The sequence below is a fragment of the Sylvia atricapilla genome, chromosome Z (genome assembly GCF_009819655.1).
Source record: "Sylvia atricapilla isolate bSylAtr1 chromosome Z, bSylAtr1.pri, whole genome shotgun sequence".
Taxonomy (NCBI): domain Eukaryota; kingdom Metazoa; phylum Chordata; class Aves; order Passeriformes; family Sylviidae; genus Sylvia; species Sylvia atricapilla.
The window spans coordinates 26,265,679-26,289,618 of record NC_089174.1 but is presented as its reverse complement, the minus strand read 5'-3'; the positions used below and the strand labels follow the sequence as shown (position 1 = coordinate 26,289,618).

At 38.2% G+C, this 23,940-nt stretch overlaps 1 protein-coding gene across 1 annotated transcript in view; it reads left to right on the top strand.

Moving 5' to 3' along the window:
* The window catches only part of PRDM6 (PR/SET domain 6), a 75,171-nt gene that overhangs the window by 3,748 nt on the left and 47,483 nt on the right, over nucleotides 1-23,940 (top strand). Inside the window, exon 2 of the mRNA XM_066339857.1 lies at nucleotides 5,727-6,034. Within this exon, the coding sequence (XP_066195954.1) occupies nucleotides 5,727-6,034 (308 nt within the window). The remainder of the gene's footprint in view (nucleotides 1-5,726; nucleotides 6,035-23,940) is intronic.

Genomic DNA, 23,940 nt, shown 5'->3' with positions numbered 1-23,940 from the left:
GACCAAGCACTTTGCACTCCTTCTCCCATTCAATTTATGGGGAGACAGTGTATATATAACATGCTGAGAAGTGGATCGGTGTGGAAAATATTCGGACTTTTTTTTTTTTCCTCTGGACTGCTGGTAACCTGTATGATTTAGCTATTTTACATCATTAGTTACCGAGCACCCTTAAATATAGAAGATAGCCATACATTAGATTGAGGTTAGAGAAGGTGGTGACTGTTTATTTAGGGTGATAAAATGGTCCATCAGCAGTAATCTCCATCGATATGTGCCACCAGGAGATGAAGGATGAGGGGACAAGCCACAATTAATTGCCCTATAGTTTTGTAGGAGAGAGTGGAGCCGGTGCGGACTGAACTTCGATCTCCTCTCCTAGCGCCTATTCATCATCTCTGCATTGTATATGGGGGTCTCTCAGGGGCAGAGGGTGGCAAGGTTTATCTACACACAATATTCTCCTACCCTTCTCATACCTGACACGGAAATTTAATTCATTCATACCCACAGTAAAAGGCAGAGAAAATCGAATCCACCTCCCTCAACCGGCCCCCCGCTCGCCTCTTAAAAATAACCCGAAAGCCTCTCTGCAGGCGGGACATGCCCTTTGACCTACTTCGGGGCGCCCCAGGCGGGCTCTCGAACAACATCTTCCCCGTAGGAGCTGCCTGACCTCCGGCTGGGAGTCCTGCGCTGGGGCGGGAGCAGCGCCCGTGCCGCCAGCCGGCAGCGCAAGGGGTTAAAGCCCTGACAGAGCGTCGGGCGTCCGGGACCTGGCGTGGGTCAGAGGGCTGAGCTTGGTCCCGCTCTCTGCAAAGAATATTTACAATAGAAAAGTAAATAGAGAGCACCCGACAGGAAAGTGCACCTGTGTTTTGCCCCCACCCCCGAAAGTCTGCCTCCAGTGAGGCAGTCTGAAATTAACTGCCAATAATTTGGTGAAAGGAGGTAGATATCAGCTCACCGATTAGGAAGCTGAAGTACGAGGGATGCTTTGCTTCTCTGGAAAGCTCCAGCCTTCAGGAAATGAAAGGGTACTCTCTTCCAGCCCTCCCTCCTGCTTAGCTGGGTACCCAGGCCCAGAGCAGGATGCAGGGCCAGCCGTAGTGATTTATACTTGCAAGTGAGTAATACCATGTGAAATGATGGCCACTTACACTGGATACCTGCATGCTTGTGGTGAATTATGAAGAGAGGGTCAGAGGCCGCCCTTCTTTAATACCAGCAAACTGCAGGTATCCAGCCTAACTGCACCTTTGAAGCATATTATTGCTTAGGAAAAAATGTATTTCTTTCATTTATTGTTACAGCTGGTTGGCTGGTAAAAACACCGTGTTAAAATCTAGTTTTCACTGACAAAAGGTTTTTCCTTTCAGATTTGCTTTAAAGCATGCATCAGTAGTGTTATTTATGTTGATGAATGCTTAAAATTACATTTTTGGGGCAATTATATGTTTTTTGATTAGATTTACTTTACTTTTAAGCGTACTCACACAGAGTTACAGTATTGGCATTACACTGTGTTCATTTTTCTGGAGGCACATAAACAGTAACATATTGCAGTCCTTCCATAAGAATCATGCCAAACAGCTCCACTAGGAAATCCTTGGTTTTCTTTTTCTTGCGTCTTCCTTTCCTTAATCTTCCTTATCTGTAGAATATGAAGGTATAAAGTAAGAAAAACTGATCTCCTTCCAAAGTATTTGGCTGTATCTGGGCCTGCAATGGAGTATTTCCACTGACTTTACCTTCTACATCTCTAGATTTTATCAGGACATACTCTACTCTGGCTGCAGTCCTTTATTTTTCCATTTTCAGCAAGTCCTCCAATTTTCTCACATTTCTTGCTTCTTCTTGACTTGATTTGAGGCTTGACTGATGCTATTACAGAGAGTAGAATTATCCATTTCAACTGTTCTCAGTGAAGCCCTGTACTCACACACAGCTGCTCTCTGAGGCCAAAACTGGCGGAAGGGCACAGTACACCTCTCCTTGTCACCCTGTGTGGCCATCCTCTGGGAAGCTCACACTTGTACAAGCATGCTCTTAATGTGAAATCCTCACACCAGCGTGGGTAATGATGGCCACCATCCAGTTTGGAGACTCTGGTGTTGTCAGTGGACCACAACATTCTACCTCTCAAACCCCCGTCGTTTCTTTTCCATGTCTTATTAAGCGTGTTGGTGCAGTGTGTCACATTGTACTCTGCAGTATACACAAAGATGGCGCTGTTGATCCCGCCGTGAGGCTGGATAATATGCAAGTCTTGGAGTTCTTGATTTTTTCCCCAATCGGATAGGAAGGAAGTCCTTCCCTTGTCCTCTGAGGCGGAGGAATACACTGCCTACAGTGATGCTCTTGAAATGGATGCATCCACGTATTACATGAAAATTAGTCACAGAAGAGAAAAGATCCACGGTAGCTTTTTACTCCAGGCATGGTAAAATATATCTAGGATGCTTTCCATTCCTTATAACATTTACAAGAATTTTTTAAGATTTTATTTGTACAATTATATAACAACTGAAGTTGAATGTATAAAGCATGAAACTAAGAAGAATTTCAATACTGCTTAGTATTAAAGACAGATTCCTCCCTTCTCATCAACAAGCCATTAGCCAAAACAGTTTCAAAAGATGTTCCATTTTCCAAATTTTCAGCTTTGGCAGGACAAAGCGAAAGGAACACAGCAGGGGATCAGATACTGTAACTGCCAAGCATTAAGACATTACCACTGTTTTTGGACAGTGGAAAATAAATATCACCATGTGTGACTTTCTGTAAGGGTAAATGACAGTGACATGGAGTTTGTTTATACTCCTTGACAATTTCTTAGTTTCTTTTTCTTGGAAATGTAGAAATAAAATGTTTAACCCAAATTCACGCACACATCTTGTCAGGATGAAGATAAGAAATTATTGCTCTAGGCAGGTACTGAAATTTTTGTGCATTGAAAAGTTACTTATATCTGGTGGTCAGATGCAGGAACCTGACACTGAAATTGTCTGACTTGAGTCATGAGGATACTTTAGCACATTTAATGTAAATTTGTCCAGAGATACAGTTCCTCTAAGCAAGCCATTGTAGTCAGCTACTTGTGAGGAGGGTTGCACCTAGAAAATACCGAAACAGTGCAAACAATTACAATTCAATGGCCTACCCTGTGTGTTAACTGACATCATGGTTAGACATAATTTTTTCAAGCTCTCAGTTTTCCTATAAGATGTTTTCTTTCTAACTTGCATGGGTAGATGCCAGGTTTCATAGAATCATAGAACAATTTGTGTTGGAAAAGATTTGTGAAGTCATCAAGTCCAACTGTAGATCATAGAGTTCAGCCATAATCTGCTTAGAGTGTATCACATGCCAAACTATTTCGGATTATGGGTTTGAATTTTTGTTGTTTGGATTTTTTCTTCCTTTTCCCTCTTTGGGATCCTTTCCTATGTGACCTCCAGTGCCAAACCACAGTGCTGCCCCTAGCATCTTTGGATGTGCCAAAACCACAGGGTTTCTTGATGACTGGTTTTATTAGAGGAAAGTGAAGAAAAGGTACTGTGGCGATACCTCACTTTCCAAACAAACTGTGGAAATAATAACAAAAAAACCCCAACTTCCTCCTCCTCCCCCCACTCCCCCCAGCATATACTTGATGCCTTTTATTCATCATGCATCAGAATGGTTGTAGGAATATCTGCTGTCTAATAATCTTCTTTTAGGACTCGCCAGAAACATCTTCTCTGGGGTCCTGCAAATCCCATCCTCCATCCACCTCTAATTGGCGTGGCTGAGAGACCAAAACCCCTCTGCAGTTGCTGTTTAGTCCAACAGAAGTTGTTTTGCGGTGGGGATTATGTCGTTAAGGCCAGGCGAAATTGCACCCTCCAGCCAAAGCCACTCTTTTTGCCGACGTAAGCGCGGTCCCCGCTAGATGGCTTTGTCCTGCCGCGGGGCTCTGCCTCCTGCCTCCTCCTGCCCGGGCCTGTGACGGATGGGTGGCTTGGGGCCAGTTTCACATGCAGCCCTTCTGCGGGAGCACCCGCCAGTGTAATGCACGACTCAGGGCTTGTCTCCTCGCTTTCTGCGACCGATGCCGCGGGTAGGGAACTTGAACAGACCAGCATCGGGTGAAGACGTGTGCTTTCTGCAAGACCAAAAGGCATAATGATCTTGAAGGAAATTAGCTTCCACGTCTAATTTGGTAATAATTTCTTGCTGCTGAATGTACCAGTTTTTAATAGCAAAATTTAAAATATATAACAGAACAGAGTGTTTATGTAATGTCTAAAACTGGAGGCTGCACATAGAAGCCATAATTTGAAGATGCCTCTTTTATTGCCCTTTAGCAGCTTTTGGTAAATGAGGGACGGGTTTTCCTTTGAAGAATCTGAAGGGAAAAGGCCTACTTAATACATAGTTCGTCCACTTTGGAAAGAAGAACATCTGAGTCAGGGCCCCTGAGAATTAAAACTGTGGTTGCAGGCAGTCTAGCAAGTCTAAATCTGTGACATAGACCAATAAACTCCCACTTCTGCAGTGAATGCTGTGCTCTGTTTTCATAAGGAATGGTATATAAAATTATTAGGAGAAAGATGTAGGACTTGCTACAAGAGTACTATGCTGTAATTATTGTTTCTTTTCTTTGTACTTCTGGAATAAATTTATATGAGAGCTTTTATTGTGCTGCAAAAATGAAATGTGAAGGAGATGGCAACCTATTTCAAGAGATTCATTGTTTTGTTAACTCAGCACATCTCCAGAGAAATTAATTTCTTGAACATGAAACATTTTCCTGGAAGATGTACATTTGTGGCATGTGGAATAGTGTGCAGTGGAAACATTTAACCAAAATTTTCTTTGCTCAGAAAAGAAAAGTCATGGTAGGATCTTCCCAAAATAGAGACACATCATTCATTATTAACCACAGTTTAAAAAATTAGCAGTTCAACAAACTGATCTTTTTCACAGGAATTGCTCACAGACTCAGATATGCTATTTTGGTTTTTTTGCCTGGCTTCAGTTACATGTAACAGGCAAAAACCCCGTGGGTTCTCATTCAATAAATAAAATTTCAAATGTGTTCTAGGAACCACTAATATTTGCTGCATAATTTCAGTTTTAAGATTAGATTAGTCTTTTGGAAAGTAAATGCGTATGTAGGCTCCAATTTGTCATTGATGAGGTTCTAGTTTATTTATTTTATTTTCCGAACAGACAGGCATGCACACACACATATTAACGTAAAAAGCAGAGCGAATGTTCATTTAAAATAATGACTAAATTAAATCTTGTTCCAATTAAGCCCTTGGGCTGAGCTGTGGTAAGGCAGTTGAGAGAGACTTGTAAGGCACTATGACTGTGTTTTAAAATGTCTCACTTAAACACACTGGGATGGTTTAACGGGGCTATTTATATTAGTCAAAAATATTCATCTTTAAAAACACTGTTAAAGTAAATGAATCTTGGCAGGTTTGTGAATACACCAGGCTTGCAAATTGTCTGCAGAATTTCTGCTCAGCCTTTGGAATTTCTTATTTAGGGCTTTGGTGAGGTCGGGGAAACCAGCCTAAGCAGCACACAGACGGGCGCGCTGTGTACGAGTACTGGCTGTACTGCCATGAAATGACAGCGCAAGCACAGGGGTCTGACAAGGCCCTTGGCAGTGGCGGTGGTGGTGGCCAGCAGCGCCGTACTGATGGCGTTTTTCCCTCTTTGTCCCTCAGGATGTGACATGTGCGCTGACAACCGCAATGGTGAGTGCCCCATGCACGGGCCCCTGCACTCCCTGCGCCGGCTGGTGGGCACCAGCAGCGCGGCCGCCGCAGCGCCTCCTCCCGAGATCCCGGAGTGGCTCCGGGACCTGCCCCGAGAAGTGTGTCTGTGCACCAGCACGGTGCCTGGCCTGGCCTATGGCATCTGTGCGGCACAACGGATCCAGCAGGGCACCTGGATTGGGCCCTTCCAGGGAATCTTGCTCTTGCCAGAGAAGGTTCAAGCAGGTGCCATCAGGAACACTCAGCATCTCTGGGAAGTAAGTTGTATCTTTCCTTCCTTGTAAGATTTAATCTTTTTGAAGCAAACATGGAGTGTGATTGTATAGAGTAGTAGCACCAGGACTAGTCATGAAAATCAGCAAGCAAATCCGCAATTCATGTAAACTGAGTAAGCAGATTTGAAAATGTAGGCAGTGGAAGCAGAAGCCTTGCTGTGATGAAGGTAGCCAGAACACCAGTGGACAGCACAGAGCTCAAACCGGTCTGCAGAAGAAGAGTTGGCTGTTGCAGGTGCTGTAATGTGTAGTAAAGAGACTTGATCAGAGAAGCTTTCTGAACCTTTTACAACAATATATATGCTTTCTATATTTTGACCTGAGTTGCAAGAGCTGATGGAGCCCTGAGGTCACAACACGGGCTGTATCATGTCAGAGCAGCACATGTGGGCTGAGATGAAGTGCTGCAGTGTTGTTGTGGCCCCCAACCAGTCCAAGAAAGCTGCTGAAACCAGGACCCTATTCTACAGCCTGACCCTTGGCAGAGTGAAGGAGCTAGTGTTTGTGCAATTTAGTCCAGCTCTGGTCCTGTACATACCATGCATTCCCCTAAATGAGGTTTCCAGTACTTTTGTGTGAAAGCCACTTTCACAAGGTTGTTGTTATGTGGTTTTTTTTTAAATATTTGTCACTGTCTTAGCAGGGGTAACAGTGATAAGTGTTAGGGAAAACCTATAATCCCTGCCTGTCAGAAAGAGCTTACTTTGTTCCTAGTGCTTTGCCATTCATTTCTTCTTTGATTTGTACTGAAAGGTATAATTTTTTAGTTCTGCTTAGTCCTCTGTAGCTGCAATCTCTGCTTGCGTCAAAACTAACTGCAACAGTCAGTAGAAACGTGCCCATAGATCTGTTGTATTTGCTCATCTAGACCAAATCCAAATCTTCAGAATATAAGGAATCCATGAAGATGCAGAGTGTTTTTGCTCTCTTCTGTGTGTGTATAGTGAAAGTGAATGGATCTTTGAAAGATATTTGGGGATGTGGAAGAGTAGGAGCTCCTATGCTTTTGCTATGTGTAAACAAATAATAAACAACACATCAGGGTCTTTGTCTCTAGGTATTTACCCAAGAATGTCATTGTGGCAAGAAGGAGATTTTCACATTAAAAAGATCAGTTTTGTAACATACTTGAATGTGATCAGTAGAACTGAATGAATTACAATGATTGGGAATTTTGCTTCTGCCTCCAGACTAGATGGAATTTCTCTTGTACAACAGATATCGATAATTTGGATTTAAATCTGTTCCTACAAAACTAACCGGAGGAACAATTGTTATAATAACACTGTTTTGGGATATGTTATCAATCAAATATTTTTTATATAACGTTTTATAATGATGTTAGAGGCTCTAATTGTTAAGATGGGTATTGTGATTTAGACTATTCTAATTAACAGAAAAATGAGCTTGTCAGATGCACACATTACATAAAATATTGAAATTCAGATAAAATTAGTGGAGTCAGATAATTTTTCCATAAATATTTACATTCCAAATTTAATATTAAAATGAATTAGTTTTATGCAACTAAAATTGCAAATCTTGACAAAATCTTCTTAAATAAGCAAGAATTTTCAGTCATATTTCAGGTTAAGAAAAAACTGTTTTAAAGCAATGAAAGAAGCTAGGGCTTAAAAAAAACAAAAACAAAAACAAAAACAAACAAACAAAAAAAACCAAAACTAAAAAAAACCCAAAAAGATTTTATGGAAAAAATAAAACCCAGTACTATTGTATGTACCAGATTGGGGTCATAAGTGGTTGTCAGATGAGTTTTTGTGTGTGGTGCTGCTCTTGACTCTTAACGCACAACACAGATTTCCTCTTGGCTAGAAAAATGAATGCATGTATTTTAAGGGAATTATCTTAAAAATAAAAATTCAATTTGAATTAACAAAAACGCATTGCTGGGCAGCTCATGGTCTTGAATTATTTCTGTTAATGACAAAAACTGTTATCAAAGAAACACATACTCTGAACTCTAGCCGAAATATTACTGTTTCACATTTGCTTTGTCTTTCGAATTGGCATATGTTATCTATCAGAGAAAACAATAATTAATAAAGAAAAACATATTAAAAGGGCATAATCATAAAATGTGTGTGATTTTACAAAACCTGATTTGTGAAAATATATAAAAACAAGTGACAGTATATATCTGAATATTCTGCAATAATTTAGTCTACATGGTATAAAAGTGTGGATTAAATCACTGTAAATTATAAAGGAATGTCTCATCATAATCCCTTTGTAAAGTTGTATAATTGACTTTAGTCAATTCTCCTCCACCAGTATTTCCCAGACAGCTGCAAATGCAAGTGTGTCTACAGATCAGCTCTTCAGCATTAGGTCTTGATGGACCTTATGGAGAGAATTTCATGTTTTTACTACCAAAAATTGCATTTTAATGTTTTACTCTCAGCACTGTAATGTTGATAGATATTTGTTTGAGTTTACAGTTCTTTGTGTACCCCAGGAAAACAGAAGGACTGTTGCAAACACTTTTAAGCAAGTTACTGCTTTGGTTGCTTTTTTTTAATGCTCTTTGTTGTGGGAAACATCAGAAGCATTGCATTTGATGTATAGTTCAATGTTATGGAAATATGCTTCAGCCTGTCTGCACAAGTGTTCCCACCATGCACTCGATGTTTGCTTTGTATGTAATCCACACGGCATAATGTACAGCCATGCAGAGTAAATGACATATCATTCTATTACCTCACAACAGGCCTTGACACCTGTGGGTGTTCATGGGAAATTATGGAGTCCCTCTCACAATCAGCCAAGACAATTTTTTATGAGTTACGGAAAGATCAGTCTTTCAGAATGCCAAAAATATTAGTCATTTCAGTTGTAGTGCTTTTTTTTCACCCCTTTGGCCCACTCCTATAACCAGAGTTTGCTTATATTTTATAAAAAATAAAATAAACTCTGATTTGTTTAAAACAAAAACAGGACTGGGTGTATTAAGTAAACACTCTCTTTGGTAATACAGGCATTTATTCCAGCCTTATGCTTGATAATGTTTCTGATCCATTTTTTTATTATTATTTTGAAGTAGTGAGAATAATCCTTTTGTTATTGCAAAGAAACAGAGACTTTCTTAGCAATTAGGTCTTGCTGATGAAAATGAGATAATTTTCCACTAATGTGTTTTCTAATAAAGAAGTGGAAAGGCACACTTGATTCCAACATATATGAAAACATTATCTCAATTATTAATGTGTCCTTACTCCCTGGAGATGAATTAATCTAGTTGCACATGGTTTCCCCTTTCTGTTTAACATCAAAATTTAATAAGACTAGACTTAAGGAATGTGTACGGTATACATTTAAATTCTATTAGAGTAAAACACTGAGGTTTAAATGGGCATACATTTTAGTAGTCAAAATTTTTCAGACTCCCAACTTTAAAGTGTGGATTCTGGAAACAGCTAATTTGTAAATGGCCTTTTCCCTGCAAATGCAGCTTAGATGAAAAAAACTTTTACTGGCAGACATATGAAAAAATACAGTCTTATAGTTTCCTGCTCTTCATGTGCCTGATAAAGAGTTTGCTATCTCTTTTTTCTTCTTTTATCGGTGGTCTAAGTTTTTTTTTCCTTGCAACAGCCTAAGAACGCAAAATATATTATTTCACTTCATTTCAACTTTACTTAATTGAAGTTTAGCATTTTTGGAAGTAATGCCTAATCATATGCAACTTTTTTACAGGAATGAGCAAAATTCTGTATTAAAAAAAAGATATCTATGTATCAGGGTGTTACATTAATAAGTACAGAATGCTAAACCTGTGTAACTGATTTTCCACCTAAAAAAAAATTTCTCTTCTCCCGCTCCCTCGGTGCCCAGATTAACTGGCACAAAAAAGTGTGCATGTCATCTTACTAAAGTACCATGTGGGTGCTTATTGGCCTTTTCGTGTCTCAACTGAAGCAGAGGAATATGTTGCCTTTGCCTTCTGCTGGACCAAGAGCAGGCATTTCGCTGGGATGCATGCTGGCCGAGGCACATGAAGCAATATTGGACATTTTGAACAAATTAATATGCACAGAGAATCTTTGCCCTTCAAATAAAGCACTCATTCCAGCTAAAGTGATAGATTTGTATTCAGATTCTCAAGGCTGCAGTTTTGGACTAAAATTGCTGTTGTAGAAAAGCACTGGGGGATAGAATTATGTGCATGTTGTCGTTCTATTAAAGTGAAAATTATGTTTCTCAGCAATCTGTCATCTATTATTCCAGACTCCTTGTCAACTCTGTTTCAAATTTGTCATTTTCAGGAAATTCAAGTATTTTTTTCCTTAAAAAATCTTAGTTACTTTACTATTTTATCCTAAGTTATTCAGAGCAACAGCTGATGCCATACTCTTATTTTCTTGTTTTGCCCTTTCTGAAGATTTTGTGTGATGTATGGCTCTTGCACTTATTTTCCATCAAAAAAGGCCAATAATTTTTATTTTTATATGTATTGTAAGTTCCCATGCAGTGGGAAAATATCACTAATGTTGTGGTCAGTAGCATGCAAAGATGTAAGCTCAGTAAAAAGACATTCAGCACCATGGCTTCCTTAATTTATGTACCTTAAAATAAAATTGTACTAAACATCTACAAAGCAGCTCTCTATCATTAATATTTCTGGATCACTTACTAACACATTTTCCCAGATAATTTCTGTAAGTAACAAACTCTTTTCTTAAGCTCCATAAAAAGTTACTGTGAGCCGAAGTGTAGAAGGTACTTTATATTTAAAAATTTTTGTTCTAAAGGAAGATAAACAAAACCCTGATGTTTCTTTTAGGAAACCTGTGACTTTTACAAGACTTTCTCATGCATTATCTTTCATGTATCTCCATGTTTTTGATATGTTCTTTCCATCTACACAACGTATGTATTGTATGTCTAGGCACACGTGCTACAAAATAAATCTAATTTGGGCACAGTGACAGATTGTCTTACTATTGAACATAGTGATGTTTGGAATAAACTTTGGTGTTTGGAATTGAATACAGCCCCAGAATTTTAACAGTGTGACTGAAAACAGGAATTCTGAGGACTGCGTGGAACATGCACCCATCTGGACACACACTATTCCCAGGAAAAACAATATTTTCTAAATTGTTAAATCATGCAGGGACTATCTGTTTTTCCATGGCACATAATCTCACCTTGGAGATTTCATTATGTAATATTCAAAAATACTGAAGTGGAGCACAAATAAATATAACAGCTCAATTCCGTCCTTATTTGACCACTACCTTTCTGCGTTGCTGACTAGACGGCAGTGTTACGGAAATATTTGACCTTTTAATTTAATTAATTATAAAAGCAATTTCCACTGTTGGATGAGACAAGTTTGTAAGGCGTGAAATTGCAATTAGTTTGTGATAACAAACATTAACAGGTAATTATTTCCACTGGGTTTGTATTCAAAACTGGTAATTAAAGGCAGTACTTTAATGATCTGTACAAGTGTCTGAAATGTGTTGCGGGCCTGATGTCAATAATGTATTTGATATAGATTTGACTAAGTGAAACAGTGCTGTGTGCTTTTCCATGTGATGGTGACACTCAGTATTCTGCAGAACTGCCTCAACCGCTGCTGTATGCGTTTTGGTCCCCCCAGATTCCATGGCACCAAATGCACACAGACCTTAAAGTGCAGACTTTTAAGTAATCCCTTAACATAAAAGCTGGAAAATTCAGCCCAAGCTATACCTTCCCTCCACGCACTTGGCACCTTTTCCAGATAAGTTACAGAATTCCATTATCCAAATTGTTACACATGTGTGACAGAGGTTGACCTTTAGTCATGTCAATCCTTTTTGCGTAGGCCCCGGGCTCCAGCCTAATGGCTCAAAGCCTGATTTACTCACTGTAATAAGGGCAGGAGGTCGAGCAATTGTCAGCTTGCCTGCTCATACTCGTCTAGGAGCCTGGTTGAAGGCTGTTAACACAAAGCTTTTCAAAGTGAATTTACAACCACCACCACTGACATAGGCCAATCAGTACACCATAAATGTCAGGTTAGTGAGATTGAGCAGTAAGTAAAGCACTGCCAGCCCACTATTGGCTGAAATCAATTGCTTAAGGTTTAACTGAGAATAGCAATGTGTGTACAACTATGTCTGCACTAACAGGTTGAATGTGGAGAGTGAGTTGCAGGGTGGTTTAGGTGGAATTATGCACCAGCCACTGCTGTGGCATCATGTCCTGCATTTGTTCTCCTTCCATTTGAAAAATGCCTGCTCTGACAGAATCCACGGCCAAAAATTTGTTAGACCAGACTTTTAGTTACAGAAATATGATAATTCTGGTTTTTCACCAATGGAAAAAAAGGGTAGGGGGTAGAATAGTGGGCTGTCTTACCTGGACAAGGTACACTAAGAATGTTTTCAGTGTCTTATTTCAGTAATTCTTAACTATTTTTAGTCCTCAGTTCCCAGAAGGTTTTTTCATAAGGAAACTGTGGGGGTTTTTTGCCATTGGCATGCAACTGGAAACTATCACAGGTTTCACTAATGAGTGATTATGTACCTGATGGTCTGAATATCCATGAGATGTAGTTACTTGGAAGACTGAATGTTTTTATCATTTTGTGTAGTGACAGCTTGGACAGCAATTCATTTGGCTTTGAAAGCATCAGCATTAAAATGTAGAAATCCATTAAAATGCTGTATGCCAGGATTTATAAATTAGGCAATTTCCTTGATTATTGCAATCATTTACAAAATTGATTGTCCCAGTGTGGTATAGGCAGATTTCAGCAATGATCATTGACAACAGGCACATCCTCTAATACCTATACTCATTGTTCTTTAAAAGAAAAGCCACTCTACTGTGAGGTTATTCTCCATCTCAAGGTCAATTATGCATTGAGAAAGTGTACTAATGTAGAAGATCACACATCTTTAAAGCAGAACCACATCAGCTATTTATAGCCTGTAATGATAGCCGGAACACTTATTTTTCCTTCTGTTTGTAATTTGTTTGTTGACAGCAGAGGCATTCACTTGAATCTGTAGTACATATACTTTTTGTGATCTGTTATTGAAAGGTAAATAATTTTGGCAAATTGCAGCTGTAAATATTTATTTGATTGAAGATTTAAAAGTCAATATTGCGTTTTATTTTTTTTGCATCTTAAAGCTCTAATTAACCAATAGTTATAGAGTACAGTAGCTTGATTTGGGTCAATTATTTCTGCAAGACACAATCAAGAAATGATGTCACAAAGCGAATATAGTCTAGAAGTTTTCCTATGTTAAAAGAAGTACAATAAAGCCACAAAATGCTAGCTGCCAACACAAAACCACACTTCTTTCTACTTGCATGGAAAAAAGTAATGTGCATGGTCAAAACCTTAAAATGCAGGTCAGTTCAGGAGGTTCTTTGTGCAAAGTTTACATGAGGTTCAGTAGTAGCTGGCAGAAAGCTATTTTGTATAATATATATATATCAGGAGTTTCCGAGACTGATGTCCTGCAGTTGTTTATCAGTCCTTGCCTAGACAAGACAGCCATTGATGTCACTAGGAGCTTTGATTTAAGGAGGTCTTCAGGCATGACTGAATAACACAGTACCGGTGTAATCACAATTCTTAAATCTTTTTTTTTTCAAAGATAGGTTAGTAGCTCTTTCAGATTGGCAGAACCACCTGCATATTGTCTGCTTCTGTCTATACAGCAACAATATAGCAGTAAATGTAAAGGGGCCTTTGTATAAATGCATTCATTAGACCTAAAGACAATATTTTGCTGTGAAGAAAGGGAGGTTTGCACTGCCAATAGCTGTGTGGTAGTGCACTGTGTTTAGTTAGATGAATATTAGAATGAAAGAAAAACCTTTTTTTCTGCATCTTGCAAAAAATGTGTAGCTCATAAACTTGTTGTTTGTACTACATTGCATATTAGTTGCCTGGATTTAGCAAGATGTACATAAACAATTCTGTATTTTATCAGTAATTCAACCTGGTCCTTTCTGTGTGGAGACCTACTGGTGTATAAGAAAGCAAATTTGTTGACCTGCGGGTATTTCTAAAGATGTTTTGATTTCATCTGTGTAACTACAAAGTAGAAAAAAGTTGTTTTTGTCATGACTACCAGTTCCTATGAAATAGAGGCCTTAAGAAGGCTCTGTTCTTCATGTTGTTCACCTGTAATGGAGCCCTGGATTTGCAAATAAAGTGGTGGTCAGTATCAAAGTCCTAAACTACTTTAAGTCAAGTGTCATCTAAAACACATATAAAGCAAGCAAATTTAAAGTTCACTGTTTTTACCTAGACTAATTTTCTAGTTCTGTAAAGGTCACTTTTTGTCTTTTAAAATATTTTATATGTACTTTTTGCCAGTTGCCATGTCAGCATTCACTGTGGAAAGCAAGAAATTAATTTTTATCAGTCTGTGAAAGGAGTTTCATAGCAGTATGGATTGACATTTTTAGACCATAATTTTGCAAAAAGAGCTCACTATTTATGTAATTTTTTTTAAAGTAGTCTCTTTTCTAGATTCAATTTTTATTTTCTCTTTCTATATCTATTTCTGTTTCTCTTTCTATTTCCTTTTCTGTTTCTATTCCTATTTTTGTGTTTCTGTATTAAGCTGTCTTGAATGCTCTTCCCATTTCCCTGTTCCAATAAAGCAGATGAAAGCTCTATCACTTTGACAAAAATGAGAACTCAGATTCGTTGGTTTTGGTGGGGTTTTTTTGTTTGGTTTTTTTTTTTGCTTTTGTTTTTGTGGTTTTTTGTTTGTTTGTTTGTTTGGGTTTTTTTGCTTGGGTTTTTTTGTTTGTTTGTTTGTTTGGGTTTTTTTTGCTTGGGTTTTTTTTGTTTGTTTTTTTTGTTTGTTTTTTGTTTTTTGGGTTTTTTTGGTGTGTGTGTTTTGTTTTTTTATTTTTAATATTATCAGTTTCTAACAAAGCCCATCTTAATTTCCAATTGGAGAGGTGAAGAGAGAGTTGTAGATTTTAGCCTGGGTTTGTGTTAATTCATTTTATTGTGACCAGGAATATTTCAGTGACAACTGCAGTAACAAAGTGACATTTTTCTGCCACTAAAAAAATACTTTGTCTTTCAGAGCAAACATTATGAGATTTGACATTGATGGAAAAAACCACAAACCCTTAAAAAAAAAAAAAAAAAAAGGATTCTCATCCATGACTTAGGGCTGTTGACCATCTCAGAGCAGGAAGACTAGTAGGATTCCTAGACGGCATGCATTCAGAAAGTTCAGGAAGAAACACTAATATTTAATGAAGATAAATATGTGTCTTTTTAACTGATGCAAAAATGTGTTCACAATACTTACACTGAACTAATAGGATCCTGAAAAAAAAGGCTGATTTTAAAAAAGGTGTGGTTTTCATGCAAAAGTGTAAATTGCAGATTAGTATTGACCAGTTCTAACAGAAATGCACAAAAAGTTATACAAACTTAGAAATTTCACTTGAAGCTGTTGCAACCCTTTGAGGCAGTTACTGAAGCGTACCAACCTGGGACCTCAGCTGTGTTTTCAGCACTGTTCTTTTTTCATGGACCCAAGCCTGTGTATTGTTAGATACTGTGCCCTGATTCTGGCACTTTTCTTGCCAATAAATGCAAGGTGCTCTTTCTGTGTGGGGACCAAAGCTTTTCACCCAGATGAATTTTTTCTGTTGTTCATGGGCCAACACTGTAGAGTTTAATTTGCTGCATATCTTTCAGCATGTTTAAAAGTCAGAGTTTAGAAAGCTCAATTTCTGATAAAATTTTATCAAAAAGATATCCAAAACGAAGATGAGCATTGGCACTTCTTTAGACCATGCATGAATCATGAAAATGTGTAGGAAAAAAATGGGTACCAAAGAGATGATGAAATCTTTGCATCAGTGTTGCCTCATCTGAATTCCATTCTGATCAAACCAAGATCACATTCAAGTCACTTGGAATGAAAGGTTGTATTTTAGGAATATTAACCTTTCTGCTTGTTTCTCCTGGATGGTGCCAATATGCCCAGTCAAGGGGGTTGGTTGGGACCCTTCAGCAGCAGCCCCACAGGCTGGGGTCAGGGGTGTCTGTAGCCCAGCAAATGGCAGAGCCTGCATTAGAGTAGGCTATATATCTGAGCCTGGGTGGGCTCAGACTGTGACTGGCTGAGTAGCTCTTTGACCTTGGGGTCTGCCATTCCCAACAAAAGATGGCTGAAGGTCAGGCTGAGGTCTGGAGCCTCCCTTTCCTCCAAAGACTGTATTTGTCTGTCTCTTTTCTTAACCTCTGTGAGTTCTTGTTTATTCAATAAGATGTTAATTTTCATGCCCAAGTTACACGAAAGTGACATGATCCAGTGGCAGTAGCATTGCAGAAGTTTTTCCTCATTATCTAAAACTGATTTTTTTTTACTTTTGAAAGGCTAATTTGTGTGCAATTTTATCGTTTGCTGCCAAGACAAATCGGATGGTGTCTCATTCAAAGATGCAGTATCTGCTATTTTGGATCACTTTAAAGACTTTGTTAGAGTCTTACTCTCCTTAATCCATCATTCTTAATTTATAGTTCTTCCACATTATTACTTATCTCTTCTGAAACCTCATAGGTCCACATATTATACTTTACACTAGTCATTTACACCCTATGGCCTGCATGTTGCAGTGGCTGTATTTATGGTCAGAAGTAGTTAGCAATGCCTCTCAGGAGGCTATCAATCACAATTGGAAATAACAGGGATAACCACTGGAGAAGTTTGTGCGTCCTGCCCTCTCTGAATCTGAGCAGAACACTTCTCCTGTCGTGTGCCCAGCCACTGGCTGGCAGGCAGGTTAGGAGAAATGCTCCTCTCTCTGCCGTGTTTGACTTTCATTTGTCTGTTTTAAGGGATGAAAGGCATCAAGAATTTAACATTGCTGATCTATCTGCAGAGAAAATAGCTGGCTACAGTGATAGTTAAGACAAGACGATTTATTGTCTAGACAATAATTTATGATTATAGACAACTTAGTGCCTATATGGACCACCATTGTGTCTGTTTCACTAATTTTTAACTTTTCTTACTTTTGTTTTATTATTTTCTATTTGTTTAAAATTAAATTCTCATTTAATTTATTATTTGTTACTGTAAAAATCTGATATAAAAATTATTCCTGTGGTTTTTGTGCAAAAGGACATCCTTTTATTTTAGGGTTTCCTACAAAGGGAACAAACATCTTGGCATTTTCCTTCTGTAATGATGGTGATTTGATTTATTTGGAGAATTAACCCTAAGCTTGCTGTTGAGAGAATCCATTCTAGTTGTGATCTGATATTAAATGTAGAAAAAAATTCTCTTTCAAAAGCAAAGTTGGTCTGGATGTACATTAATATTTCTACAGTTAATTCCACTGTTTTATTAAAATAATGCTACAGACATTCATTGCAATGTGGTATTAGCTTATCTGGTAAATAGCTAACAGGATTGAGAAATGTTGAGAAGTTTTTGTATAAGAAAGACTTTGTAGTTCAGCATCCAAGGATGATATTGCCACAGACTGAAAGGTTGACTGAATTTCTCCCCCCTTCACACCCTTTGAAAGTCTCAATGTAAAAATCAGAGAGCTGGATGTCTTTTTCTCAGCAAATTCAAGCATCTATATAGGCTGAAAAAGCAGGCCTTTAGATCACAGGAAAAATTGGGACAACAGAGAGATGTAGGCTGCTAAAACAACGTATTTGAAGAAGATGAAAAATAGGACTGCAAGGCAGTGTAATGCCAACGGTTTTGGAGGAAAAGCCAGGGCTTTCTCTGCCTGTGAGTGTTGTAGAAGATTACTGCTATTCTTTCTCTTTGTTCTCAAAGATTACAGGAAATTTTAGCACTCTCACAAACCAGGCTAGACTTGTCTCATGAGCATTGCAGCATTGCACTGCTGATCTATTACTAAGTTTTTGTGCTGGTGCTGTCTGATGATAAGTCATGGACATCTCACAGAAAGTCATGGACAACACATTAAAAAATTATAGCATTCAGAATTAATAATTTTCACACACATGTTGTGCTCTGGACTTTCCCACTCTTTTGCTGATGAATTTAAATATTTTGTCTAGGTCAAAGTGTCAAAACTTGAAATTACCTTAAAAGATATCTTCATGTATAGACTTGAGCATGTGAGATTTTCTTAAAGATTTTTTAGTGTCCTCAGCACTGTACTAGGAAACATGGTATCACCAAGGGTGGACCATGGGCAGAAGCACCTGGGCACCAGCTTGTTGTGTCTCTGGTCTAAGCTGACCAGACAGAAGCTTGCTGTGGAGTGCAAGACACGTGGGCATGTGTCTGCTGGCACAGTGCCATGCCCAAGAATGCAAATCTTTGCAAGTGTAATTGTCTTATGGGCTGAAGCCCCATTGTGCCCAGACAGTGTCATGAGCTGGGGGATCTCCACGCCTTTTGACATGACTCTCCTTTGTTCCTGGTGGGGGAAAAAAAAAACTGTGACTATATGACCAACACCTTACTAGACTTTCTGAAAACAGACAGATAATTCAAATCTTCCACTTATAGCTGCAGGTAATTTATCCTAACTCTAACATTGGCTGGACTTAAGTAGGATTAAGTTAATCAAGACCAAATGATGCAACTGCAAGTGCCAAAAGAGTTTTTATATAGTGTGATTTATATTGAAGTTGTTTGTACATGCACACGGGCAGAATCAGTTATAACATTTGCTCAACCTGCTTACAAATCTTAGAGGTGAAAGTAGAATGGTTTCATATTAAGGTCTTAAGAACTTCAAGTAAACATCAGTATTTAAACCAAAATAAACCAAACCAGTAGTAGTTGCTGTGCCTAACTACAACCAATTGGGTTAGAAGACTCTTCCCTTGAGTGCATCATAAATAAATACTATGTTATAAATACTATGACTGGAGGCCTGAATGTTTAAGCTCATATCACAACACTGCTGCAAAATTCTGCGTTTCATTTATTCCTTTCAACTTTGTTGGGAACTGGTGGTTTAGAGAAAGTATGAAGTGGTTTCCAGAATCAAGACTTTTGAGCTTCGCCCTGCTGTCAGACTGCAGGGTTTTTTAGGCACTTTCATTCTGTTTCATGGTTGCTTGTTCTTTGAAGTTAGTAAAAAGGCTCCAATGTGACTTTTCATTCAAGAAAAATCAAAAATGTTAGAAGCTTCAAAGAGAGAAAAATATTTAAAATTCATACATCAGTCTCTTTAATTTTTCATCCTTCCGGAGTCTGTTGGAAAGGCACCAGGGGCCAAGGAGAGAGAAGCTGGCTTTCTGCATGAGTGTAGGAGTTTGAGTGGCCCATGAACATTACAGGATTTAATCTCCAGCAAAGGGTCATGGTAGCTATAAATTCTATAATATGACTGTTATCATATGACTGAAATGTCTTTGAAAAGTTACCTCGTGTCTAGAGACCACAACTAGAGTACTATGGTAAAAGTGTACAAGATGGCTGTGGAGGTGATCAGCTTCTGGAAAAAAAAGCCTTTGAATATAGTTCTTAATGGACCATGATGTATTGCCTTCATTATGGAAGAGGCTAGAGTTGTACTTCTTGGTTTAGGCACTTACATATGTAAAAGAAAATCCAGCCTGGCAGAAGGGATTTTCTATTTAATGGATGAGAAATGATAAACCAAATACTATGTTTAGAAGCTGAAGCTAGACAAAATGCATCTCAAAAGAGGAAGGTAAATATGTTTAGCAGTAAAACATAAGAATATCTTGCTAAAAGAATCTGGCACCTTTGACTTTTGAAAGGTCATTAGGTGTATCAAGTTATGCCTCTTTGGATTCAACAATCTCAGCCTTTGCCTTCATGGCCTGTGAAACTCCAAAATCTTTACCTCCCAGGATGTACAGGAGGAGAGCAAGACTACATCTTCCGTCTAGTACTTTGCATAAGAACCTCATCTTCACTGAAGTGTTTTCTGAGAATTTCTTCCCTCAGCTGCCCAGATAGATTCTGCTTTCTCTGTGGGTTTTTTTGAGAGCCGGAGAATTGCTGCAGACTTGAGTCAGGAGCAGTGATGTGAGATGTCAGTCTTTCATTTCACAGCCAGCACAGTTTTGGCCTAGGCTGACTGCCACTGTCCTTGCACACGTGTCACAATCTCTACAGCTTCAGGTATGGCTGTCCTGGCTTTCTGTAGGCTTCAGGGCATTAACTCCCTTAACAATTCCTTGGCACTGTAGGGGCACCAGGTACCCATGTCATTCATTCCTCAAGCACATACTGCTCCTCTCCCTTTTTTCTGTGTCTTTTCCTGTATAGAAGTTAATGGCCCATGAAGTATAGTCTGAAGCAAATGATCTAACAGTCCTTTCTGGCTTTGAAATTCATAAAGCTATGAAGCCAACCAAGAAAAGTTACTATGTCTGTGTAAACCTTATCAAAACTGAGTTCTGTTCTTTCTCCAAAGTAAGAGTTTCTGTGCTTATAAATTCCTCTCAGCCTTCTTTTATGACAGAGTGCAGCACATCAGAGGAATTGTCTGATAAAGATGGGGAGAGAGGAGAGGGATTATTATAAAAGCTGTCCCTGTGGCTCTGCCCGGAAGTCTACATATTTCTCTTATACATGAAGTGGCTTATACAGACTGCAGCTTAACCCAGATTTCCAGAGAAATAATAATGTAGAAGAAATAGTAACAGTAGCTCTGCATTTTCTTGCAATGATTCTATTGCAAGAATGGTGAATGGATATGCAACCACATGCTGCAACCCCCACAGCTGTCACTTTGGCAAACCTTTTGATGAATTGGATCTTGATATTTACAGAATCTATTAAAATACAGCCCATCATGTGTTTGTTTATATGTTGACAAGATGATGTACACCCTGCAGGTCAAGGGTGATGTGAACTGTTTTGGTGTTCTTGTCAAAGCAGCTAAAAAAAGAGCATTTAAATAATTTTTGTAGAATAATTGTCTAAGAATGTAAAAGCAACATAAGAAATTCTTACTTTGAAAAAAAAATCTCTACTGATCTGACACAAAAATCTGAACTTGTTATCAATCAAAAAGGCTTTCCTACTTCTTCCCTAATATGTTAGAAAATTGGCAGCTAAGATAGAAAAACAAAAAACAAAATTAAACTGAAAGGAATTGATTTAACTACTTGGGTGGGTATCCAGTATCACATAAAACTTTTTTTTTGAGCTTGTCACTTATTAAATATATTTTTTTAACTAATAAGTCTATGCAGCACATACAAAAGCTTGCACTATTTTGCTATAAATATTTTAAGTTAGAATTAGCTTTACAAATTTTAGCTTTATTTCTTTGAACATCATTCATATATGTTTGATTTTTCCTTGCAGTTACGAAGAAAAAGTACTGTCTGAAATTCAATCATTTCAGTCTAGTAGTTCTCACAGATATGGCTTGCAATTCCAAATGTGGCTGTATTGAGGGTGTTACTTGGGAGAAATTAAACCCAAACTCATATGCTGAAGGATTTCAGAGCATTCTCTCAAGTTCACTGCATTGTCATTACATTTTATCCTCCTAAAGTGGGCTAAGAACTAAGCCAACTTGCTGAAGAAGAATCTCTTTCCCTCTCACATTTTTAATGCTTGCCTTTTTCAGCACCTTTGAGTCACCTGCTTGATAAATATATAAATAATGTCCCAACAAAAATCTAGCTTATGGTCATTTTAGTGCCATAAAGGAAATCATGGAAGAGGGCAGATAAAGAGGGTGAGTTTCAAGGCAAGAAAAATAACCTTCTTTCTTGGATTTGTTACATGCAAGTTGACAGACTGTTGAGACATCCAAACGCTTCTCTGTTTTAGAAAGGAATATTGAAATACTTATATCTATATATCAATATCTTGGGAACACAGAGTGGAGTTGGGATAAATAGCCTGAGAAAGAAGACAATGTGAAGGTGAAAAAGAAAGAATAGGTGATCAAGGGAGGAAATGGGGAGGGAATGAGAAATGGATCCAGGCAGTGTGAGAAAGGAGGGATCAGCAATGTTGTTGATGAGAAACATGAGTTGAGAGCTGGACATGAGCTGTCCTGAGATATTGTGCTGAAGAAGTGGTAGTGTTGGTCCTCCTGTTCCCCTTGAGAAGAGGGATCGAGAACAGCTCAATATCCTGAGATTTCCTGTTCCTAAAGGCAACAGACTGTGCTGCTTCAGCTTTGGTTACAGCTTATTCCTGGGCCCTTGGGCCCCTCAGTAAGCTGCTCCTTGGATCAGGTCTGGGAAAGAATGCAGAGAAGCCTGTTTTATTCATAGTACAGAAAGGAGTTGCTGAAATACTGCTAGGTTAGTTGTGGGTTGGTGTGGTGTTTTTTGTTTTTTTTTGGTTTTTTGTTTGTTTGTTTGTTTGTTTTGTTGGGTTTTTTTGGGTTTTGTTTTGTTTTTTGTTTGTTTGTTTTGTTTTGTTTTTACAGATTTCTAAGACTGTTCTGGTAGAGCAAAGTGCTTGTAACTTTGTTTCAAAATGAAAGGCAAGGGACTTCTTCACATATCTGGAAATTTCTTTCTTCCTTCCTCTTTATTTTTTCAACTTGTCTTAACCTTGCTCTAAAAGCATTACTGTGAACATTTTCCTCACTATTTTCCCCCTCCCATGCTTTGGTTTTAAAATTTATTTTCTGTTGGATTGCCAACAATAAACCATTTAAAACTAGTTGTGGCAGACTAGTGTGCAGACACTTGCCCAGAGAGAGCTGAGCTGATACCACCATCAAAACCCTCATCAGAGGTTAGTGCTCCTTGGCCACCAGAGGTATATCTGTCCTCTACAATGAGGTGTTGAGCTGACTTATTTCTGAATGAGCTGCATGGCACAATATTATTGTATTTTTCCAGTTTCCAGTATTGCTAACCTGGATGCATCCTTTTAAGGTGCCTGGGTGCACTAAGCTGCATTCACAGGTTAGCAAGGCTTGAGATTCTGAAAGTACCCAAATTAGTGATCAGAGCTCTGAACAGAGCTTGGTGATTAAACTGAATACAATATCTAAGTGGCCTAGGAAGAAGAAAGGTGTCTCAATTTGCCTGTTGTTCTGAGTGATTATTATGATGGTATCTAATCAGATGCAAAAGACCTTTCAGCTGCATGGTAAGTACAAAGCTCAAGCAAGAAAATCTAAACGTGAATGACAATCCTTTATTTATTTTTGTATACATATGTGTGTGTGTGTGTTAAACACAATTTCAAGTATTAAGCTTACAGCAGAATCTGGAAAAATAAATTATCAAACCCACGACAAAAAATTGTCATAATTTTCTGGAATGTTACATTAGTTTTGATGCATATAATTTAAAGCACTAAACAGTACAGTGTAAAGCAAAGGAAGAAGGTGAATTTGATTCAGAAATTAAACTCTCTGCAAAAAAACCCAATGCACTTTAACTGCATTTATTCTATTTCATTTTTATTTACAAACAGGTAATAAAGGTTGCAGTGCAGTTAATACCCTTATGAACTGGAGCATGAATTATAGACAAGCATTACACTTGCATTACATTTTCCAGATTTTCCAAGTTTTTCAGAATGAATGCTCTTTGGACAATGTTTCTGACAGTTTAATTAATTATAATGGAAATACAACAAAATGCTCATGCCTTCAGCTGTATTCTTTGGCAAGTAGTGCACTTTATGAAGAACTTCATAACTCTAAAAAGGAAGGAATCCAATATATTAGTTAAGCTTTTTCATTTTTATTAATGGTCTTTGTTATATGGTTGCTTGTGTGGGAAGCAGACTTTTGGGCAAGAAGAATGAAAAAAAAAAATTGAAAAACCAAAGAAACAACTCTCTAGTTACATGCTAAAGGGCTCCCATGGGCCTTACGGGCAGATTAGCCAGCATTGAGTGAATGTGCTTAGAAATAAGGAAGTATGATATGGTATTTAGTCACTGGTTACTAATACACAATCATAGGATGGT